The sequence below is a fragment of the Cydia amplana genome, chromosome 1, assembly GCF_948474715.1.
Source record: "Cydia amplana chromosome 1, ilCydAmpl1.1, whole genome shotgun sequence".
Taxonomy (NCBI): Eukaryota; Metazoa; Arthropoda; class Insecta; order Lepidoptera; family Tortricidae; genus Cydia; species Cydia amplana.
The window spans coordinates 2,744,614-2,766,113 of NC_086069.1; the positions used below are offsets into that span (position 1 = coordinate 2,744,614).

A 21,500-nucleotide genomic window follows, 5' to 3' on the forward strand; every position below is an offset into this window, starting at 1 on the left:
TTATAATTTAAAAAAAATACTGAAATGTAATGATGTGATATATGTTTGGAATCGGCTCAGAAAGCCCTTTCGTTTAATACCAAACACGATAGGTTTTTAAACAATATTTTTTTATTCCTTACAAAAAAGATGACGTCATAACTCCTCTCGTTTTTTTTTATTTGTTGGTGCTTCGGGTCAAATTGTTTCAAATGTTCTAAAGATCAATCGTACCGATTTTCATACCTTTAACATCATTTGCAGCATTTTACTGAATTTCTCGGTGTACCGCCAGCGCTATATAGGTATACTGATGATGTGTCCCGCCGAGTTTGTTGCCGGTCCCATATTGGGATACCCTCCTCCAATTGAGGGGGGATTTAAATCTTCTCGGGGCAGAGGTGTAGGGTTGGAGCCGGTCTACCTAGCTTTATTTGACGTTCATAAGCGCATTGTAATTATGCCTACTTGAATAAACTATCTTTTATCTTATCTTTATCTTTTTATACTTGGTCAACCAGATCTTGACAGTAGAAAAAGTCGGCAATTTTGAAAAATGTAGGCGCGAAGGGATATCGTCCCATGGAAGATTTGAATTTCGTGCCTTTTTTTACTGACAAGATTTGGTTGACCAGCTATATACATATTATACTACTCTTTGCCTACGCCTTTGCTTTAAACTTTTTTTAACAAGTTTTCACAGACAATTAATAATTTGACATAGACACATCAAGGCGGTTTGTTTACAAAGGGGCCTATCGGGAAGTGCGAAAATCGAAACTCAGCTATTTGCCTCTTTATCGCTCGAATATGCAAGAGTGATAGAGAGGTTAGATAACAATATTTCTAATTTCTGACTGTATTTTTCTTTAAATATTTTCAAATATAATTAAGTTGCGTTGTTTTATCACAAAGTTAAAAAGACTTAAAAGACCACTGTCTGTATCATCACCATCAGATCAACTCGATGGTAACCATAAAAATATTGTATTGTCACCCATATTACATATTATGTACTTATGTAAATTTTCAGCTTCATTGAACACCCGAGAAGTGGGTCAAATCTAGACACGCGGTAGCGTGTCCAGCCAAGTTCAAAGAAAAAGGAACTGGCGACGCAGCAACCGTGTGTAATATTACACGAACCATTTCGAGCTACTTTTGACCCCTTCACAACTTGAAACCTACTTAACCTACACACATGAAATTTGGCACATGTATTCAAGTCCCTTAGCTTGTTCAAAATACACTATTTCATAAACATAGCTCAAACAGTTATTGATAAATTAACGTTTAAAAACCGGCATTTTTGTGACTGACTGACATATAGATCAAAAACCTAACCCACTTCCAGGTGACCTAGAAACTTGAAATTTGGCATCAAGGTAGACTATTAGGTGTATATAGAAGGAAAAATGTGAAAATTGGAAATGATTGATATTTTGATGGAAAAAAAATAATTAATACTTATAGACCAAAAACCTAACCCACTTCTAGATGACTTAGAAACTTGATATTTGGCATCAAGGTAGAATATTAGGTGCATATAGAGGGAAAAATCTGAAAACTGGAAATTATTGATATATCGATGGAAAAAAAAACTTATAGACCAAAAACCTAACCCACTTCTAGATTACTTAGAAACTTGATATTTGGAATGAAAGTAGACTATAAAGCGTATACAAAAGAAAAAATGTGAAACTGAAACTTTTTGGCAATTAACCGCGCGTTAGCGAGGGTCTCCTTTTCAGCTTAGGCAAACTGCTTTCATGATGAATACTATAGTAATTTCTGTACAAAAAGTAATGATATCCCAACAAAAACATAAATGTGAAATGAGAGCCAAGTTCAATATTGAGAATATGTGTCGTTGTTGACTCGCCGACAAAAGAATTGAGATCTATATGGGTGCCAAGTTCTGTGCTGTGTAGAAAATCCTGAAATTATAAAGGATTTGTCTTGGCTAGTTTTTACGTATAGGCATATAGGTAATATATATTTTTCTGTTAGTTTTTCAAAAACTTGGTTTGTTGTTAAAAACTAGCCAAGACAAATCCTTTATAATTTCAGGATTTTCTACACAGCACAGAACTTGGCACCCATATAGATCTCAATTCTTTTGTCGGCGAGTCAACAACGACACGTATTCTCAATATTGAACTTGGCTCTCATTTCACATTTATGTTTTTGTTGGGATTTAATTTGCATGATTTGATTGGAACCACATTGGAACAGACAGACAACCAACGGGACAGATAAAACTAAGTAAAAGCTTGAAAAAATGTGGCTTTTTCAATTTCTATTGCAACTTCAGATGAAAACGGGGTCTCTATTGTTTCCCAAATAGTTTTAAGCCATAATGTATTGTTTGCTCGAATTTTCGTTAGTCATAATTCATTTAGTTCAGAAACGCGTCACTTTTCAGGATTGCCATAAAACAAATCTAACCTAACCTAACCTTAGATAGGTTAGGTTAGGTTAGGTTAGGATAACCTAACTAAAATCTTGAAATGTTAACGGTTTCAGTTTTATGAGTAATGATAATATGACAAACAATACATTATGACTTAAAACTTTATGGGAAACAACGGGACCCCATGAAAACGTCCTTATTGAAGCATAAGGACCCTTAATTTATGGAAAGCCACATATAACAACCAATTCGAGGCTACTAGGTGGCAAAATACGACTCAATACGAGTAGGTAGGTCAAATACACGAGAGTATTAAAATAAGGATTTATATTTGGCCAAATATTCTTGTGACAAAGTTATTCTTCCTCGCGTTATCTCGATTTTGCCACGGATCATGAGAACCTATTGTTCTCTTGACAATTAATCCCAAGGATTGACGTAGGCACTAGTTTTTCCGAAAGCAACTGCCATCTGACCTTCCAACCCAGAGGGTAAACTAGGTCTTATTGGGATCTGTTAGGCTGTTAAAGTTTAAAGTTACCTACTCGTAAGTCTCGTAACACAACATATAAGTTTCACATAACAAAATTACTTACATATATATATTATGTACCTAAACATATTACTTTTCTAAAAAAAGGACTGAAATCTAGTGCTGCGAAGAAACGGTATTTTTGTTCGGCTTTTTTATTGCTATTTTGGCATATGGATACATGGTAGAAGAAGTAAGTATGGAATCCTCCTCCGTTTTGCGTGGTCCGACGCACCTGGCCGGGTTTTCGCGATTTTCCGTCAATGTCTGTCAATACCTTATTTCTTACGAACACCTAAAATAATAAGTTTAAAATTAATCTCAATGTCTCCAGTTTGCTGTTCATTCAAACTGACAAAATCCAAATTTCTAAGGCAATATACGACCGCTGTCTTATATAAGCCATTAAAATTCATCATGAATAACCCCACGTTGCGTTGTTATAAATTTAATTAAATAAATAATTATTTTATTTAATTTATAACAACTAATTAGGCATAGCGTCCAATTTAGAATATGACACAGGCACTAGTTCTTACGAATTTTACCTTAATTTATTAATCAAAGGACCTGAGGTAAAAGTGAGAAGAGGTTAATAAGCAGATGCACCAGCTAGTCGCCGACGCTCCGCTTCCCCCGGGATTAGCCCTTAAGCCTGCACCTAATAGACTGGCTCATAGGGGGCTATGAGCTTGCTGTTGCGTCAATTTTCATTTTTAGAAAAAAAAACTAGTCTACTAACTACTAACAACACAATAAATGCTTATTTTGCCGCATTCTTCACTATCTCTCCCTATTTCACTGCCATCTAACCCAGAGGACAAAAATATAGCTTATTGTGGCTACTGGCTACTCCGTCTTCCTCATGACTCATGATATTTTACTTCACCATAAAGTAATTGGTGTAATATCAAATGATATTTTTCACAGTTTTCAAGTTACAAGAAGTTCATTGCTAAGAACCACAACGATTGGTTTAAAATTTAAACTTTATATATAATTTGTTACCTAGTAATTATAATAAATCTGTTTTCTTTTTGACATTTAGTGGTATATGTATTGCTGTATGTTTATTGTCAAGTTTTTTTTTAATTCTGGACAATTGTCATATATTCGTTTTCATGATAGATCTACACCAACGCAACTGCATGTCATGTTCTTGTGGTTTATTTTTATAACGCCAAGATCAAAATTTGACTGTTAACTCCATCTTGCGTCGAGTAGAGGAATCAAAAAACTATAGAAAATAGAAATGCAGTTTACTCTATGCCATAGAATCCCCTTTTAAATGTCATAAATCCAAACATGGCGGCCATACCAATAGACAATCAAGTCTAGCGATGAAATGATTTGTTTACATGAGATTCACTGACAGATAATGATCTTTACCTATTCGACAACCCACGATAGTTCAGATTCAAATGAACTTCAACATGCGACGTCAAAATTGGCATGTCGAATAAGGCCCCTGTCTACACTACAGTCATAATAGTCATATGATTGTACGTAATCCACTGACTTAAATAGATTAGATAATACGGAGCGCGGGAACTGCCTTCTGAATACTAACAAATTGTATGCTCTAGATAGCTATTGCTACCGTAAAAGTCCAATGCCTACTACAACTTAGTAAACTTAGTATCACGCGCGATTTCTACTACCGAAGTCCTGTACTACAACTTAGTAATCTTTTCACGCGCAATTTTTCCGCAACTCGACGACTAGCGCCTATTTTGTGGTTCACAGTTTCAATTTCAATACGTTTGTTTTGTCTAAGTTATTTCACTCCTTCATGAAAATATCTTGCATCAGAACTAAGGTAAACGTACTGGTGCTCAAATTCCACACGTTAAGAAACTGACCAAATATTTTTGTTCATAATCTAAGTGCCAAGACTCGTTTCTGACAGCTACCGAACTTTCACCATAATTATTATTAAAGACAACCGTCTCGGCTTATCCGTAGTTTATCTCGTTGAAATAATTTCATTAGTCGTCCGTGTACAATCTTCAACAAAGAGACACCACAGTTTAAAAAGTTACCAACTTACCACCCTGTTCGGTTTGAAATAAAGTCGAAATTAAGCAAGTTTTGATTACGTGGGCGGTTGTACATTATTTTTAGAGCTTATAAAAATAATATCAAAAACAAGTGTCGACACGATCTTTATGGTCATGGACCCAGGTTTGTGTATCAGAAACTTTCGTAGTCAAATGGAGCATTAATGTTTTAATTAATAGGTTATGGGGGATCAAAGTTCCGAAAAGTGTTTCGAGGTACTTTTATAGGCACATTCGATTTATCAATCACTGAGAGATGTCGTCATGCTTTATATGTATTGGAAAGTAAATGTTTATATAAAAAGAGTCATGTCATCAGATATATGATTGGGAGTTCGTCTTAAAATATCGACCCTTTTACCTATTATGAGAACTATGTCAGATATTTTTGAGCGCGTTGAAGTCTATAGATGCATTGACACCGCTGTTAACTTTTGTGTAGCAACTGTGGAGCAACATTGTGCAACAATGTAACAGGTACCGGGTCTCTACAAAAGATAACTGCGGTGTGTATGCACCTCACCAGGATGCACCTTATGAATAGGTACCGGGTCTCTACAAAAGATAACTGCGGTGTGTATGCACCTCACCAGGATGCACCTTATGAATTGGAGCAGGAGATTCATTAACTAAGCCAAGAAAATCTGAAATAATAATCTTAACGCAATATTTCTTCATTCTTCCACAAATGTCTCAAAATTCCTTTCTCCTACATACTTACCTATCTATCCTAATTCGTTTAAACGTTATCTTTATCGATCTGTCAATCAAAATGGTGTGTCCAAGCTACGATTTGATAATCAATGACTTCGCACTCTTTGCTTCATGCAATCGCATTGAAAACGGGTAACTTTGTATAAAAATAATCCGTAGATTGTGACTCTTTTTCAGACTTTTCAGTGCTGAGTATTAGTGGAGTGCATTAAACTGTGACATAAGTTCAGATAAATGTCGAGATTGTACGTACGAGTAAATGACCGATTATATTTTTAAATGCGTCATATTTTTACGTAAATAGTTACGAGTATATTTACGTTGCATTCATAACTGATAATTATTTTTTATGACGGGTTTAGACACTAATTAGCACATCAAGATAAAAAAATCTTTGTGTAAACAAAATTGGTACCTATAACAGTTGTCGTTACATTTTCCTGTAAGTAATTATAATTTGGCTAAAACGCTCTTCCTTCTAAAAAAAATCGTATTAAATTCTGCTCATGCAAATTTGTGTTTTAACCGTGATTAAAATCAATGTAATGTTAAAAAGGCTTACGTACATTTTTACAGTGACATTGTATGATAGTATTGAGAAATAATTACTGTAAGTCTCCGTCCCTACAACACAATCTTAAATTCTCAACATATTACTAATAATTTGCAGTTTTAAACCGTAAAAATTATATATACAAGCAAAACCGCATTCTGCCATCGGAATGCGTAAACAGCCCGCACAAACATATCAAAAGTAACCAATATTCAAGCTATCATTGTAAGCATTCAATTTTAGGGATGTTGCGGATGCCGATTTTTTGACATCCGCGGATGCGGATGCGGATGCGGATGTCAAGATAGGTACATAAAAAACGTCAAATATTACATTTTAGTAATTTTTATTAAAAAAAACCGGCCAAGTGCGAGTCGGACTCGCGTTCCAAGGGTTCCGTACATTAAGTCCCACTCACGCTTGACTGCTAATTTCTAATAGTTTTTTTTGGCTAATGACTAAATTACCTAGCAGTCTAGCACTTACGCCGATGCTACGACGTTCCTGTACCGACCTGTTCCACATCCGCATCCGCATTAAATCCGCATCGATTTTATGCGGATGCGGATGCAGATGCGGATGTTGAAAATAATGCGGAAGTTCCGCGGTTGCGGATGCGGATGCGGATATTCGCATCATCCCTGTTCAAATTAATAGCTAGGAAATCAGATCCTCTGTCTCCATTCAACCTAAAACAGACTATATCCTTGTGACATAAAGTTCTATTTTGCTTGGGGTAAATTACATAGTGTCGAGCGTAAGGGTCTAGTATTAAATCGAGTTTTAAACTACGTTTAATTTCACTTAAGTCCTGCAAATGTGTGTTATTTGCTAGTCGATGGCGCCTTATGGCGCTGGTTTGAAATCAATTTGCTGGTTTACCTGCGGGTGGTTTAGAGGTGGCAAGGACATCGATAATTCCTACAAAAATACTTAATATTTTTCTAATATTTAATCTTAATCACACGTCGGAGGAGGAAAAACAATAAGTTGTCATGTTTGACATCCTGTCAAAACTTTAACAAACACTTGATAATGTTTGTTATTTATCGAGCAAGGGTATTAAGACCCGTCTATAAATATGTGCTAAGGGTAAGTATTAAGGTTTATGTACTTTATTTATGAAAATCTTGATGTTGATATCATAATGATTTTCACGTCTTTAGAGAGTGACATTTTTATAAGTAAATTAAAAATAGAAATATCGAAAACACTCAACGACTAATCGACTCAGTTGGACTTGAACTAACTTCAATACTCCTTGCCGGGCTTTTAATTCGGTGTTTTCCTTATTTGTTTCAACTTTAACAAAATAGCTAGGTAATCGATTTACGTTTATAAAATTATAAAAGAATAGGTACTTGTTTTATTTGCATTTAAATTAAAAATAGTATTTATCGATTCGATAGTTCACGTAGGTAGCTATTCCCATCACTATCGGTGAATGGCGGCTCATTACCGGCCGTCTCGCGTTGGCAAATTGTACGAGAAGCTTCATTCACAGCTTTTTAGCGCGAATTAGCGCTAGTTGTCGATACTATATACTTATCGACTGTGGTGCGTACCTATATTTTGGAGAATTAGGACAATTCTAAAATAAGTATCTACTTTATATTGTATGTACATCGTTTATTATACAAGTTGAATAGAAGTATTTTTATATGTGGGTTAACATTTTTGCTTTCTTCATTTAAGTACGCTAGTCTGAAGCATCTCATAGTAGCTGAGAATTTTAGCCATAGAAGCATACCCGAAATTACATCTTTCATTGCACCCCCGGATGAATTCCTGGGTAAAAAGTGTCTATGACTTAATCCCGAAATTGCATAAAAACAAATCCAACCGTTTTGGCATGATTAAACAACAAACATCCAGAGATTTGATATCATCCATCGAGATCGAGACTGTCCTTAAACGTAGCCAGTATCATGGTCGCCCTCCGGTGTTGTGAAACTGAAAGTGCGGCGCTATAGCGGCGATGCGCAAGGCCAAGTATTTGCCTGTGGCGGTTTGAACATAAGTACATACTTGTTCATGTTTTGAGATTGGGCCCAATTCGGATTTAGAAACTAGATATCTATTAGATGTCTATTAGACATCACCAAGATACGACAACGATATTTTTAAGATTGGCAAAATTGACATTTCCGCGATTCTGGAGATACTCTTGAACGGAAATCGTTCAAGAGTATCACAAGATATTACTACGATATTTTAACGTAAAGTGACATTTGTTGCCCGAATTGAGCTGCAAAAGAGAACTAGTTGAAAACTAAACTACAACGTATCTAGTACATGTCGTATCGTTCTCTAGTCTAGAACGGATCTTGTTTTCCGAATACCGCGGATTATTTTTTACTAACTTTTGTGTTAGTCCCTTCTTAACTGGCCGAGCGTTAGCGAATGTGTCCGTTTCTACTTGGACAAAAATGCTATCGTATGTCCGGATGTTCTGGTCCCATTATTCGTTCGATTTTCGTAAAATTTTGCGCAAAATTTCACAAGAGCCATTCAAGCCATGGATGGTTTGCGAGGTCTACAGCTCATAGCCACTAGTAGGTATATTTTATAATTTTTCAGCGTATTGGCTCCGCTGTAATGCTGCTTGTTATTAATAGATTTTAAAAAGTGTACTTACTAGAATTCATTAGCCTTTATAATGCCTTCTGATCTATAACAAAATATTATTGTTTAGTAGGTACCTACCCAGATTCCCACCCAAACTAGATGTTTTTATCTACTTGCCTATTAGCTAAGTTAACTTCCTAGTAAAAACACATTTATGCAATTAAGTTATCAGATTATAAGTATTATTTACAATCCATACACCCACTTATAAACCAATCGCAGTTTATCTATTTTTTACCGACACGATTCTTACTAATGGCATATTAGCGATTAGCTAAGACTCGCTGTTTATTCAGAAGGTCGTATGTTCATATGAAATTTGTATGGTCATACGATTTTTCGACATAATACGGTATGATTAGGAGGCGGGTCCATCTAGAGTGCCTATAATGTTCACAAAACACTGGAGTATGAGCCCATCCACAGTATTACTTGAACCCTAAAATGGTACAAAATCCAGGTACAGACTTATGCTGGATTGCCTAAGTTAAAAGCTTTGTTAACCGTTCTGATTAATCAAGATATTAAAAATAACTAGAACTGTAATTATATCATTAATGTTAGCCTTGTTTATGGCTACAAAAAAGTATCTTAAGCTATAGTTAGAAAATACTAAATTAGCTAGTCTGGAATCCCAATAAAAACTTTTAATTAGGTATTCAAAATCAGTACCCCTTTTCCAGTCATATGAAAATCCGTTCAGTAGTTTTGGAGTTTATCGTGGGGGTCTATATTGTTTCCCAAAAAGTTTTAAGTCATAATGTATTATTTTCGTTAGTCATAATTCATTTGGTTCAGAAACGCGTCACTTTTCAGGATTGGCCATAAAACAAACCTTTTTTTTTATTAAGAAGGGGAAAAATGCAATTGCATTGCGTAATTACGCATACCACTTGGGTGCGGGGACGGACCCGAGTGGTTATGTGGGACTCCTTGGGGCTGATGAGACCCTGAGTCTACCCACTAAACAACCCCCCCGTCTGCCGCCATTGTGTTGTAGCGGAGGGCTGTAGGAACGCTCGCGCTTTACTTCTACAGCCCACCAGCACCAGTCCGTGTTGGCGGACCACCGCCTCCGGAGGCCCTAAGTGGCCTCCTTACTTTGGACCGTAGCAATACGGTAACCCTCTCAGGGACCTCGTATGTGACGGATAGCAGGCGTCCCCGTGCCTGTCATCCTGCCATAAAATAAACCTAACCTAACCTATGTCGGTATATGATAACCTTACGAAAATCCTGAAAAGTTAACGGTTTCAGTTTTCTGACTAATGCTAATATGACAAACAATACATTATGACATTTATGACTTAAAACTTTATGGGAAACAAAGGGACCCCTTATCGTAAACATACAGGCTTACAGACAGATAGACGCGGCGGGGGACTGGTTTATAAGGTGTAGTGATAATAGTACCTACTTTTGACGCGTAGTTTGATCCGCTACTGGTGCCAACTGTACATGTTAAAGCTAATCCAGCACCCGTAATAGTCTCAAATCGAGCAAGCTGATCTCAGTATCTGATCGGCTGCGCGCGCGCGGCTCGGGTTACTAATTGCTTTATTTCCTGCGCGAGATGCGCGAAAGTGAGGCGGTTAGAGCTTGGGAGGTTGCCTCCCAGTGTCTTGTTGTTATCAAGAGTCAAACGAACCTAACCGCCGCCATACAATTGAAGTTACGCTCTCATTTTAATGACATTCTGAAATAACAAGTTTTACATAAATATTCAAGTAATAGAGGTTAGTATATTATATGTTTGACACTAGTGACATAATAAAACTTCTGATCGCTCTATTTTATTTTTCTACTCCAGCACTTAAATGTGTCAATTAAATGACTGACAGTGATATCTAAAGCAATGTCATTTGAATGCTTTGTCTATAGGCTCATAAGATGACTGCTAGCAGTCATCTTATGAGTATAATACAACTGCTTTATTTTTTTTAAAGATACAAGTTCCGATCATCTTGATTGAAAGAGGTATGTTTTCATTTACAATAATAACTCTTTTTTTTTTTAAATAATAACTCAATTTTTTTTAAATAATAACTCTTTTTTTTAATAATAACTCTTTTTTTTTAATAATAAATCTTTTTTTTTTTTTTTTTTTTTTTTTTTTTTTTTTTTTTTTTTTTTTTTTTTTTTTTGCTGCAGCTGTCATAGTAAAAGTAATGTATGCAACAGCTCATAATTGGTTCTTAAAATTCTCGGGTCTTTTTTTACAAAACTCGACTACGTCTCGTTTTGTAACTTCGACCCTTGAATTTTAAGAACCCTTATTATATCACTGTTGCATAAACTACTATTGTACCTAGAACAAATATTAACAACGCAAACTAGTACCAGTATATGTTACGTATATGTTATATGTTACGTAATATTCATTTCAAGTTTTATGTAATTTAGGTCTAATAGGTACCTAAGCATGTCTTTTTAAAATGAGAAAGCGGCTTATTGGCGAGGGGTTCGTCTGACTCTTTAGTTTAGGCATTTAAAAAACTAGGATAGGTGTAGCCTCTTGGTACATGTTAATTATTATCAGAAACGCGGCCTTCTGGACTTTCCCTTTCAGTGATCTTTAGTGCTGAAAAAGTGCAATTAAAATTTACATTGTTGACAAAATACTTAATTCTTACGTTAATACGAAAGATATTTCGAGTTCCTGAATGGGTGACTCATTCAAACCTTTACAATAGGCACAATATATTAAAAGCAATAAGATTGAAAATCTTACACATATGTATTTTTCTCAACAAGGCACTGGACACAAAAGCGAAAGTGATTCTTCACATCCAATATGGACTTCGAACCATTCCTTTCAACTTTAATGCCTGTACTGCGGCTAATCCTAGTGTGTAAATGCCTTAATACTGTACCTACGTTCTTAAACGACGAAAAATAACTACCTACAGCATTCAATTTTCGATCTTATATGAACGTAGTTCAGGTTCAAATTTGAGCGCATTACCATTGGTTTAAAGTGCGTTCGGTTGTTATTGCCAGATGAATACGTTTACATTTTACGCACGTTGTTGCGAATAATGCTTAGTAAGTGGCGCCATCTATGTCGCGGCTGTAAACAGTGTATTTTAAAGTAACACATTCGATAAGGGGATGTTGCTTTTTTAAGTAGTTTGCTGGATATTAGATTATTAGAGCGATTGCATAGATACATAACACTTGCATAGCCCGTGCTATCAAAATCGCTGCCAAGTATGTACTTAGCTTGGTCTAACTCTATCTCTTTTTGTCAAGCTGTGAGAGAATATAGATAGTAGAATACTTTTGATGCATAGTCTGATACGCTTGATGCGGACTGGCCTAAGACAAGATATATACCTACCTACATAAATATGATAACTAGTACCATTAAAGTTTTTATCATCACATAATAGATGAAAATCTGAAACAAACATATAAATCAATATCAATTAAATACTGTCAATAAACAATCGCACTGGGGACATAAATTAATCGAATCGAGGTCGCCTTTGCAAACCAAATAATGTATACTGTCAGGCCAATTCGGACGCACACTGATATCAGAACGACATCTAAGGCCGTTCGCTAGGTAGCTGTCGCGGTTGCGCGGAACGGGTGAGCGGGTACGAAACATAGTATGAGCACGTATGAGCAACGTTAGGGGCCACCCCACACGAGCGTCTTTCGAGCGTCGGCGTCTAGCACGTCTAGTCAGCGCTATGGAAAATGGCGTCGCGGGGCAGTTGCGCCAACGTTGCGTCGAGCAGCAGCAATAGAGTTGACTAGACGCCTAGACGCCGACGCTCGGGAGACACTAGTGTGGGATCTCTTTAGATAACTGGCCCGGGCGCGTGCAGCCGTGCAATGGATTTTACAATGACATGATACCCACCTGCGTGCACCCGCTCCGGGCACCCACGCCAGCTAGCGGACGCTCTAACTGATGTCTACATTTCGCTTGTACTGGTCCGTACGTACATGTATTGACGCGGACGAGACGCACGATAACTAAATCATATGATTCAAATATCAATCTAATGTCAGTGTACGTTCGAATTGGCCTGTGAATTATTAATCGTATCAATCCTTCATTCATAAACTCGGTTTTGGTAAATGTTTTATCGCTTGTATACTTTAACGTTACAAAGCGAAATGCATATAAATTATACGTTAATGAGATTTTCTTCGCTATCCAAATAGCTATTGAATATTTCGTTTGGCATTCCATTATAAAGACAATCAATTATGCGGAAATTAATGTCTTTAATGTTAAAGTTATCATTAAGCATAACGTAATAAATATATATACAGTAACGCAGTAGACAGTATTGAAACTTCTTAAAACACCAGAAAAAAATGCAGTGAGATTATTTACGGCGTTTTAAACCAAGGTATGTAAGGGCAACATTTACATTAAAATAGTTTTTAAATGGATAGTTTTTACCAATCATCATCATCATCCCAGTTGAGGTTTGAAACGAAATATTTTCAAATGTTGTAGAGCTCCACTAAGCCCCACTTGCACCATTCCACTAACACGTGGTTAACCGGTTAAACCTGTAGTTACCACGGTTACCATTATAATTTGTACTTGGGTTAACGGTTTAACCGGTTAACCCCGGGTTAGTGGGATGGTGTAAGTGGTCCTAAGAAAGAATCATTCGAAATTCAATTCCTAGGGGGGTGAAAAGGGGGTTGTACTCATAAGTACCAAGTCAGGAGCGGATGCTATGCAGCTAATCGTCTGTTAAGTCTAACAAGCCTTTGATAATCGTTTGTCCCTATCTGTCTGTTTGACATTTGGCTTGTTAGAAACCGACAATATTTAACAGATGTTTGCTAAGTTTTATGAATAAGGGGGTTTGACGCTATTAAATTTGACTCATTTGCCGCTGAATGGACAGGACAGATCGCATTCTGTACATTCCTACACTCCCCCTTAACTCGCGCTGGTCCTAAAGGATCTAACTAATCGCGTTACCCATGAATAGGCTTGTTATGCTAATGTTACCGTTTTAGATTACTTATTGCTATAGCAAGTCGGCAATGCGAGGAACGCGAGCGTCATAAAGATGAAGCAAAGTGAAGTGTAGCGGTTCACTGACTAAATGCTTGGGAATTTGTTTCCCTAATGGGGTTTTGTATCCTTACTTCCTCTTTGCAATTGCGTTAGCGTCTAAAATATCTATGCAAAGTACACAAAATATAGTCTACATATACCTTATTGTATGTTCTTTTACGTACCGCAGCTGGGCGCAAGTCTTTTCTCATTGTACGAGAGAAAATGTACTACATTGTACCCAAGTTGACCCAGAAGTTGGGGATAGGTATACGTTCTTAAAACAATGTACCTACACCTTTGAATGTCATTACATGTTTATGCAGGTTTCCTCGCCGTTTTCTTTCACCGAAAAGCTTTTTGTGAATATCTAGTTATATATCATGCACTATTAGTTCTGAAAAACTAATTGATACAAGTAGGATTTGGACCCACGACCTCCGGATTTAAAATTGCACACCTAGTTCTCCCGGCTACCGCCTTTTTTGAGGTCTGCATATAGTGGATTTTGACTATTTTTGTTACGTTTTTCTGCATAGCTACTACTGACTCGTATCTAATTTTTAAAAGTATATTTTCCATTGTTCTAGCAATACTACAACGCGCCACCTACAAGGTTGGCCTCCTGACGATCCAGGGGGTCGCCACCTGCCTCTACCTCTGCATGGATGCCTGCGGGTACCATTACGCACATGTAAGTAGCCGAGCACATGTATAGAGAGACACTAGCGTCTTTTGAGCGTCGGTGTCTAGTCAGCGCTTTGGAAAATGACTGCGCAGTTGCGCCAACAACGTTGCGTCGAGCAGCAGCCAGAGTTGACTAGACGCCAACGACGCTCGGGAGACGCTAGTGTGTGATACTCTGACGTTCTCATACAATTTTAATCCAACAACAATCTTATATAAACGCTCTGTTACTTGCTTTTGTTCGGTTTTTATAGCGAGTACTTTTAAAAACTTGACAAAAATTATTGTAAACTGTATAAGCAGTTAAGTGTATGTACCTGCATTTTGAGCCAACCTCGGTGAATCTACAAGATACAGCTAGTAATCTGCAATCGTGTTGCACCGATCCACGATTTTTCACCAAAATTTATACTTTCTAATGTTTTGTCTAGTACTTACAAAAGCAGTAAAATATCAAAGTACGATGCAAAATAGTACAGAAACTGCTTCGCCCGAAGGTTGACTGGCTGTGGCAATAAATAAAATATCACAGTTTTTTATTAAACCATTGTCAACCTGTGTCTTGTATGCGTGTTCTTGTATGTGTGTGTCTTTATATGCGCCATTAATGTAACAAGAAAATCATTTCCTATTACACCAGTAATTGGGGAGTGGACGCATGATTATGAGATTACTTGCACTGCGCGGGCGCTTCGGTTCACTATACCAGCTTCTTTGGACACACACACACACACATTATAGTATAATTTCGGCACTCTGATAAATTTCTGCCGTCTTACTTCCATTCGCACGAGAGAAGCCAAAAAAGATGATAGTTTTTTTTATATAACATAGAGTCACATTACGCACATGTAAGTAACATAAATATAGAGCATACAAAAGTTGTGAGAAACTGTCCATACATAACTGAGGGCGGCGTTTATTTCACACGCAGCATCCTTGGCGAACGATGCATTAATGAGACCTCAAAATTAACTACACTACAAGTGATGTAAAACTAATACGTAAACGGATTGTATCACGTACACTAAATTTAAAATATAAAATACATCGCGATGTTTCGAACCTTTTACAGCGTTCGTGGTCAATGGGAGACTGAAAAAAAAAATCATCTCTCTCTGTTTTTTTAAACTTGTGATAACCCTAACCCATTGCATCATAGCGATGACGGTTAGTGAACAGGCTGTTCCAACTTGTTTTGTTTTATATCGCCATAAACATATAATGTGGGATCATTTCGTTGAGTAACGGCCATTCATCTCAAGTGTATTAAAACTACCTAAGTGTCCAATGTCATTAAAATTTAACTGCAGAAGTTTGGCAATTCCTACTAATATCATAAATGCGAAAGTAACTCTGTTTATGTCTGTCCCTCTTAAACTGCTGAACCGATTTAGATGAAACTTAGTATGGAAATAGTTTGAAGCTCGAGGAAGAATATAGAATAGTTTTTATCATGATCATCATCATCTCACATAGACGAAGTCCCCGGCAGAGGCTAGTCAGTGTCAAATATATATCCGGAAACAACAGGATTTGTGTTCAATTGTTATACGAGTATAGGTAGGTACGTTCGTCGTTATTATCGTTAACATTACTTAAAAGTACCTATATTGAGTGGCATCCATAGACTTTGATTCTCACCGGCTTGCCTAATTTTAAGACAGTGGAGCAATTTTCCTTTGGCTTATGATCATCAGTTCTGGTTTGCCTACGAATATTTGTGTAAGTACCTAAATACATTAATACAAATATTGCTTGTTCAATAGTATAGGATGAGAAGTAAATGTATTCTACACTGACTCCTAATAACGATCAAGCAACTCATTATTACAATTTAAAATGAGAAGTGTTAAATACTACAATAGCCAAGTAGCCCAAAGCCCTATTACAGTAACAAGGCACTTTCACCTCCAAGGATAACAATCCATCAGTGTTGATCGATCGCCGAGCGATCTCCCGATAAAATACCTTCTTCAACGTTGCACTGTGGCGAGTGGCGACTATAAAGAACCCAGTGTTTCTTATGGATAAATGACACCTACTACCAATTTTAGCAAATACGTTTTACTGTTTATGAAATCATTTATAAACTTTATACTTGAAATTATAAGGTTTACATTTGAACTATTTTTTATTGAAGCCACTGTTTGTAAAAACGTTATGTAGCAAATTTAAATTTACCAAAATGAATTCTACATTTAATCTTTAATGCTTAAACTTTAAGTGAGATTTTCGTATGTTATTTGGTTCTGTGGTTTATTGTGTAAGCGTGGTGCTAAGAAGTATTTTTTCATATCAATTGGAAGGGCTATTGTTAATTGAATTGTTTGACAAGTGATCTATTTAGTTCGACTGTTACTGTGGGTGGTACAATTGAACTAAGGAAATACTATCGATATAGTCCTTGATACTTTGAGAATAGGGTTACTTTTGCTTGATCTAATTGTAGGAATTTCCATTGTGTTTCTATAAACAGGGGTATTGTTATCCACTTTCTACTGATACATTTGTTAATACTCTATTATGATTTTCATACAAATGGGTTAATCAAATTATAAATACATATATAGGTACTTAACAGTCAGACACTTTTATTCAGTATTCATCATTGCTTTTATCACACCATTCTACATTAAACCATTTCAACAATTTTTTTTTTATAAATAAGTTAGGGTTCGTTTAACTTGAATGCCATTGGCAAACTAAACTAACAATATATATTTTTTTATATTGGACACCAAAACAAATAAGAACAATCAAAACAAAAAATAAATAAAAGATGTTCATTTACCGACACAAAATCTGCTGTCGGTTCTAAATTCTGATTGAATATCGCCGGAACGCAATAATTATTTTCTCTAACTTAATAGTCCTATTACCGCGGCGCCAGAAATACTCCCCTTTTACCACCCCTGACCTTAACAACACACAACCGCGAATCACAAATCAAAACAAACAAATATTACTTATGTCATACAAGTCATAATCTAACTACTTATCAATTGGAAAACAACTCTAACGCTTCAGTCATAAAGCTCTTTATAAAAATAATCACGTTCGTCAAAGTGATGTAACGGCCCAGACGTGTACGGTCGTAAGTGATAACTGACGGGGCGGTTTGCGTCGTTTGTCTTCGTCAGCGGATTTTCATTTACACCCTCTGTGTGTAGCGATCAGATTGGAAACAGTATGGCAAGATGTTAGTTTACTTAAAATGATTCAGCTCAAATTGCCATAATTGTAAGCTTCTTGAAACTTTATATTTATCACGGAAGAAAGAATACTTGATTTTATTTGTATTTATTGGCCCTATTAATTATCGTTACGTCATTCAATTCATTTGGTTCGGTTATTTGCCAATCTTGGAGAATTCACGCAGTACCTATTATAATATAACGTAAAGAACAACTTCTTCAGAACTTTGATATAACTTATGCACCTGAAATATTCTACCAAAGCGGAAAAATATACTTACATTTTCACTATTTACATACTCAGCCCAAGAACGCAACAGTACATAGGATGACATTTGTTATGTACCTACTTACAAAAACTCAGAATATCGTGCTCACAATATGAATACAGAATAGTTACCAGTATGGTCTGCAGTAGGTAAGTAAGTATTTACTGTAAGTAAATAGAGCTGTTTACATTTTGATCATACCTATCTGTTACTGCTGCTATCTATATGTAAAGAAAAGTTGAGCAAACTTAAGTATTCCTCCTAAGGCCACGGCCACACGTATGACAAATAGACGCACGCCAGCGCTAATGAATCGGGAATCCATGATAAATGGTGTCACTCCACCCTTATCGGCTGTGTAGTGTAGCGCCTGCCTAATGGGATCACCCTGATAGTCTATGCCGGCTGTGGCCAGTGAACGAATAGGCGATCATTCGTTCACTCGTTTTGAGCGCAGCTCTATTTAAGTCGCCCATTCACTGTTCGGCTGGCGGGATGCCAAATGTTTACTGTCCGATTTGCTAAATCAACTGGTTAAATTTGCTAATCACTTAATTGGGCAGCATTATCTACTTTAATATGGACATGTTAAAAATATAATAAAAGTTCGATTAAGTTAAGTTTTTATATTATAAGAACAGTCTGATACAACATAAATTATAAAAAAAGTAATTCTAATCTGATAAAAAATATCTGTTCTTCAATTAGACTGACGTTTAAAAATTTGGAAACCTAGATTTTTCTAAGTACCTACATAGGTACATGTGTACCTAGTAGGTACACATGTTACTATAGATCTTATAAATTCGTTAAAATGTGGATAATGTATGGGTCGCTTTACGGCTGTACCTACGTTTAAAGTGTCCGCCGTTACGATTAGCGTTCGAAACTTGAATGTGTCCCATTTTTCAAATTGGTTTCTTTTTTCCTAATTTAAGTGATAAAATAACCTTAAGTGTCAAGTTAATCTACATAGTAACTGTGTAATAGATCTAAATTATAACATTATAGGGTTCCGTACCTCAAAAGGAAAAAGCGGAACCCTTATAGGACCACTCGTGCGTCTGTCTGTCTGTCCGACCAATCCCCCCCCCTTGATCTCCGAAACTACTGAGTCTAAAATTTTGAAAAAATACACAAAATAGTTCTTTATCTATAGATGACCAATCAACATGAACCTATTACAAATGTGCAGTCAAGCGTGAGTCGGACTTAATTACGTAGTTTTTGATCCGACCCCTACGGATTTTTCAAAGACATTTCATACACGTTCCACATAAAAAAATACATACATTGTTAAAAATTGGATTATGTGCGGAACCCTTGTATCGCGAGTCCGACTCGCACTTGACCGGTTTTTGATGGTCAAGCAAATCTTGTCAGTAGAAAAAGGCGCGAAATTCAAATTTTCTATTGGACGATATCCCTTCGCTCCTACATTTTTCAAATTTGCCGCCTTTTTCTACTGACAAGATCTGCATGACCAGCGCATTAGCAATAAAAAATTTTATTTAAAAATTCACACCCTAAATAATCAAAAACGTTTATCATTTCAATAGCATGTAAATACACCAATAAAGTGAAAAGGAAATGTGCAAAAATACACGCCAATTTTACTCTAAACGTGCAAATTTGTAAACAAATGACTGTAATCATTACACATGACAGTCGGAAGCATTTACTTGAGTGCGGGCGGAACGAAAACAACGTCATTAGCGGGTCCGGGTCGGAAGCGAAGGGGCCAAATTGAGTTATCGACAATCGATGCACCCCTGTCGCAAAGTACACAGTTTGCAAACAGTACAATAAGCCTGTAAAGTAAAGAATTTTCGTACACAGATTTCAGTATACTAAATAAACTTTTAATATATTTAAATGAGTTGTGCATCTAGATAAAATAAGTTTACTAACATTTTTTATTTCTTGGATTAGTCAGATTTTATTATTCATACTTTCCATATTAGAATTTTCGTAGCGCAATGAACCTTCAAGGAATTGTAAAAATAATTTAAATAAAAATAGGTTTATAATATTGTACGAGAAAGCAGGGGATTTAGAAGAAAAATTATTTTGAGTAAATCAAACCCTTGTGGACTTTCCTTTTCCAAGTTTTCTTGGTCATGTATAGGAAATATTATAATTGGCGATGCGTTAATAAAAATACTAGAAAATGTTCGTACTTGGATCTTATAAGTAGGTAAGTACTAACTATAGCTGGTCAAGCAAATATTGTCAGTAAAAAAATCGGCCAAGTGCGAGTCGGACTCGCGCACGGAGGGTTCCGCGCCATCAACAAAAAATAGAGCAAAACAAGCAAAAAAACGGTCACCCATCCAAGTACTGACACTGACCCCGCCCGACGTTGCTTAACTTCGGTCAAAAATCACGTTTGTTGTATGGGAGCCCCACTTAAATCTTTATTTTATTCTGTTTTTAGTATTTGTTGTTATAGCGGCAACAGAAATACATCATCTGTGAAAATTTCAACTGTCTAGCTATCACGGTTCGTGAGATACAGCCTGGTGACAGACGGACGGACGGACAGCGGAGTCTTAGTAATAGGGTCCCGTTTTTACCCTTTGGGTACGGAACCCTAAAAAAGGCGCGAAATTTAAATTTACTATGGGATGACATCCCTTCGCGCCTACATTTTTCAAATTTGCCGCCTTTTTCTACTGACAAGATCTGCTTGACCAGCTATGTTTTTTGCTACACATTATTTGAAAGATCTCTCCGATTTTACGACAAAATCCTTTCTATTTCGAAACATTATTTCGTGTTTTATAAAAATACCTCTCACCGCGAGCAACCCTCCTAGCGACCCTGGAATGCGAGCTATCCTGCCAAGCTGTGGCATTCTACGTTTCACCCCTTCATCCAATCACTGCTTTAATGAGATTCAAGTATTGTGTACAGTCAGCGTCAATAGTACCTACAGTCATCTGCAATAATATGTTACACAACGAGGGCCCCAAAAAGATGTGACGCGATCTTATTGCGCTACAAATAAGAACGTGACAGATATTTTTGCCGCCTTCGTTGTGTAACTTATTATTGCTAGTGACTGTACCTGATGAGCCCCTCAAAAGCATCTGTAATTTCCAAAATAAACAACTTTATATTTAAATACAATTTAGAATTTAATTTTCAAATGGTCTGAATACTTGAATAAGTTACGCGCATACACGCTTTGTCTCTGAGTATTTAAATTACAAGTCTAGACAAAAGCCGAATCAAAGGGCTTTGGGATGGATTCCAAGAATACTTCTCTGGCTGCGTGAAATTACAATCACTTTGACAAACTATGTGATTTAAATAAAATTCTATTATTGCATACCTCGCTTTCAGTTTTAAAACATAATTCTGATTCTTTAAAAACTTACAGCTCGCAGCCTCATCTTATCTATGGAATTCAAAAATAATCGATTAA

At 36.4% G+C, this 21,500-nt stretch overlaps 1 protein-coding gene across 2 annotated transcripts in view; it reads left to right on the top strand.

Annotated features, from left to right (window-relative positions):
* LOC134657851 (fibroblast growth factor 22) overlaps positions 1-21,500 on the top strand; it is a 179,799-nt gene that overhangs the window by 146,758 nt on the left and 11,541 nt on the right. For both annotated transcript variants that reach the window (XM_063513463.1, XM_063513543.1), the window contains exon 2: positions 14,508-14,611. In XM_063513463.1, coding sequence (XP_063369533.1) covers positions 14,508-14,611 — 104 coding nt within the window. The remainder of the gene's footprint in view (positions 1-14,507; positions 14,612-21,500) is intronic.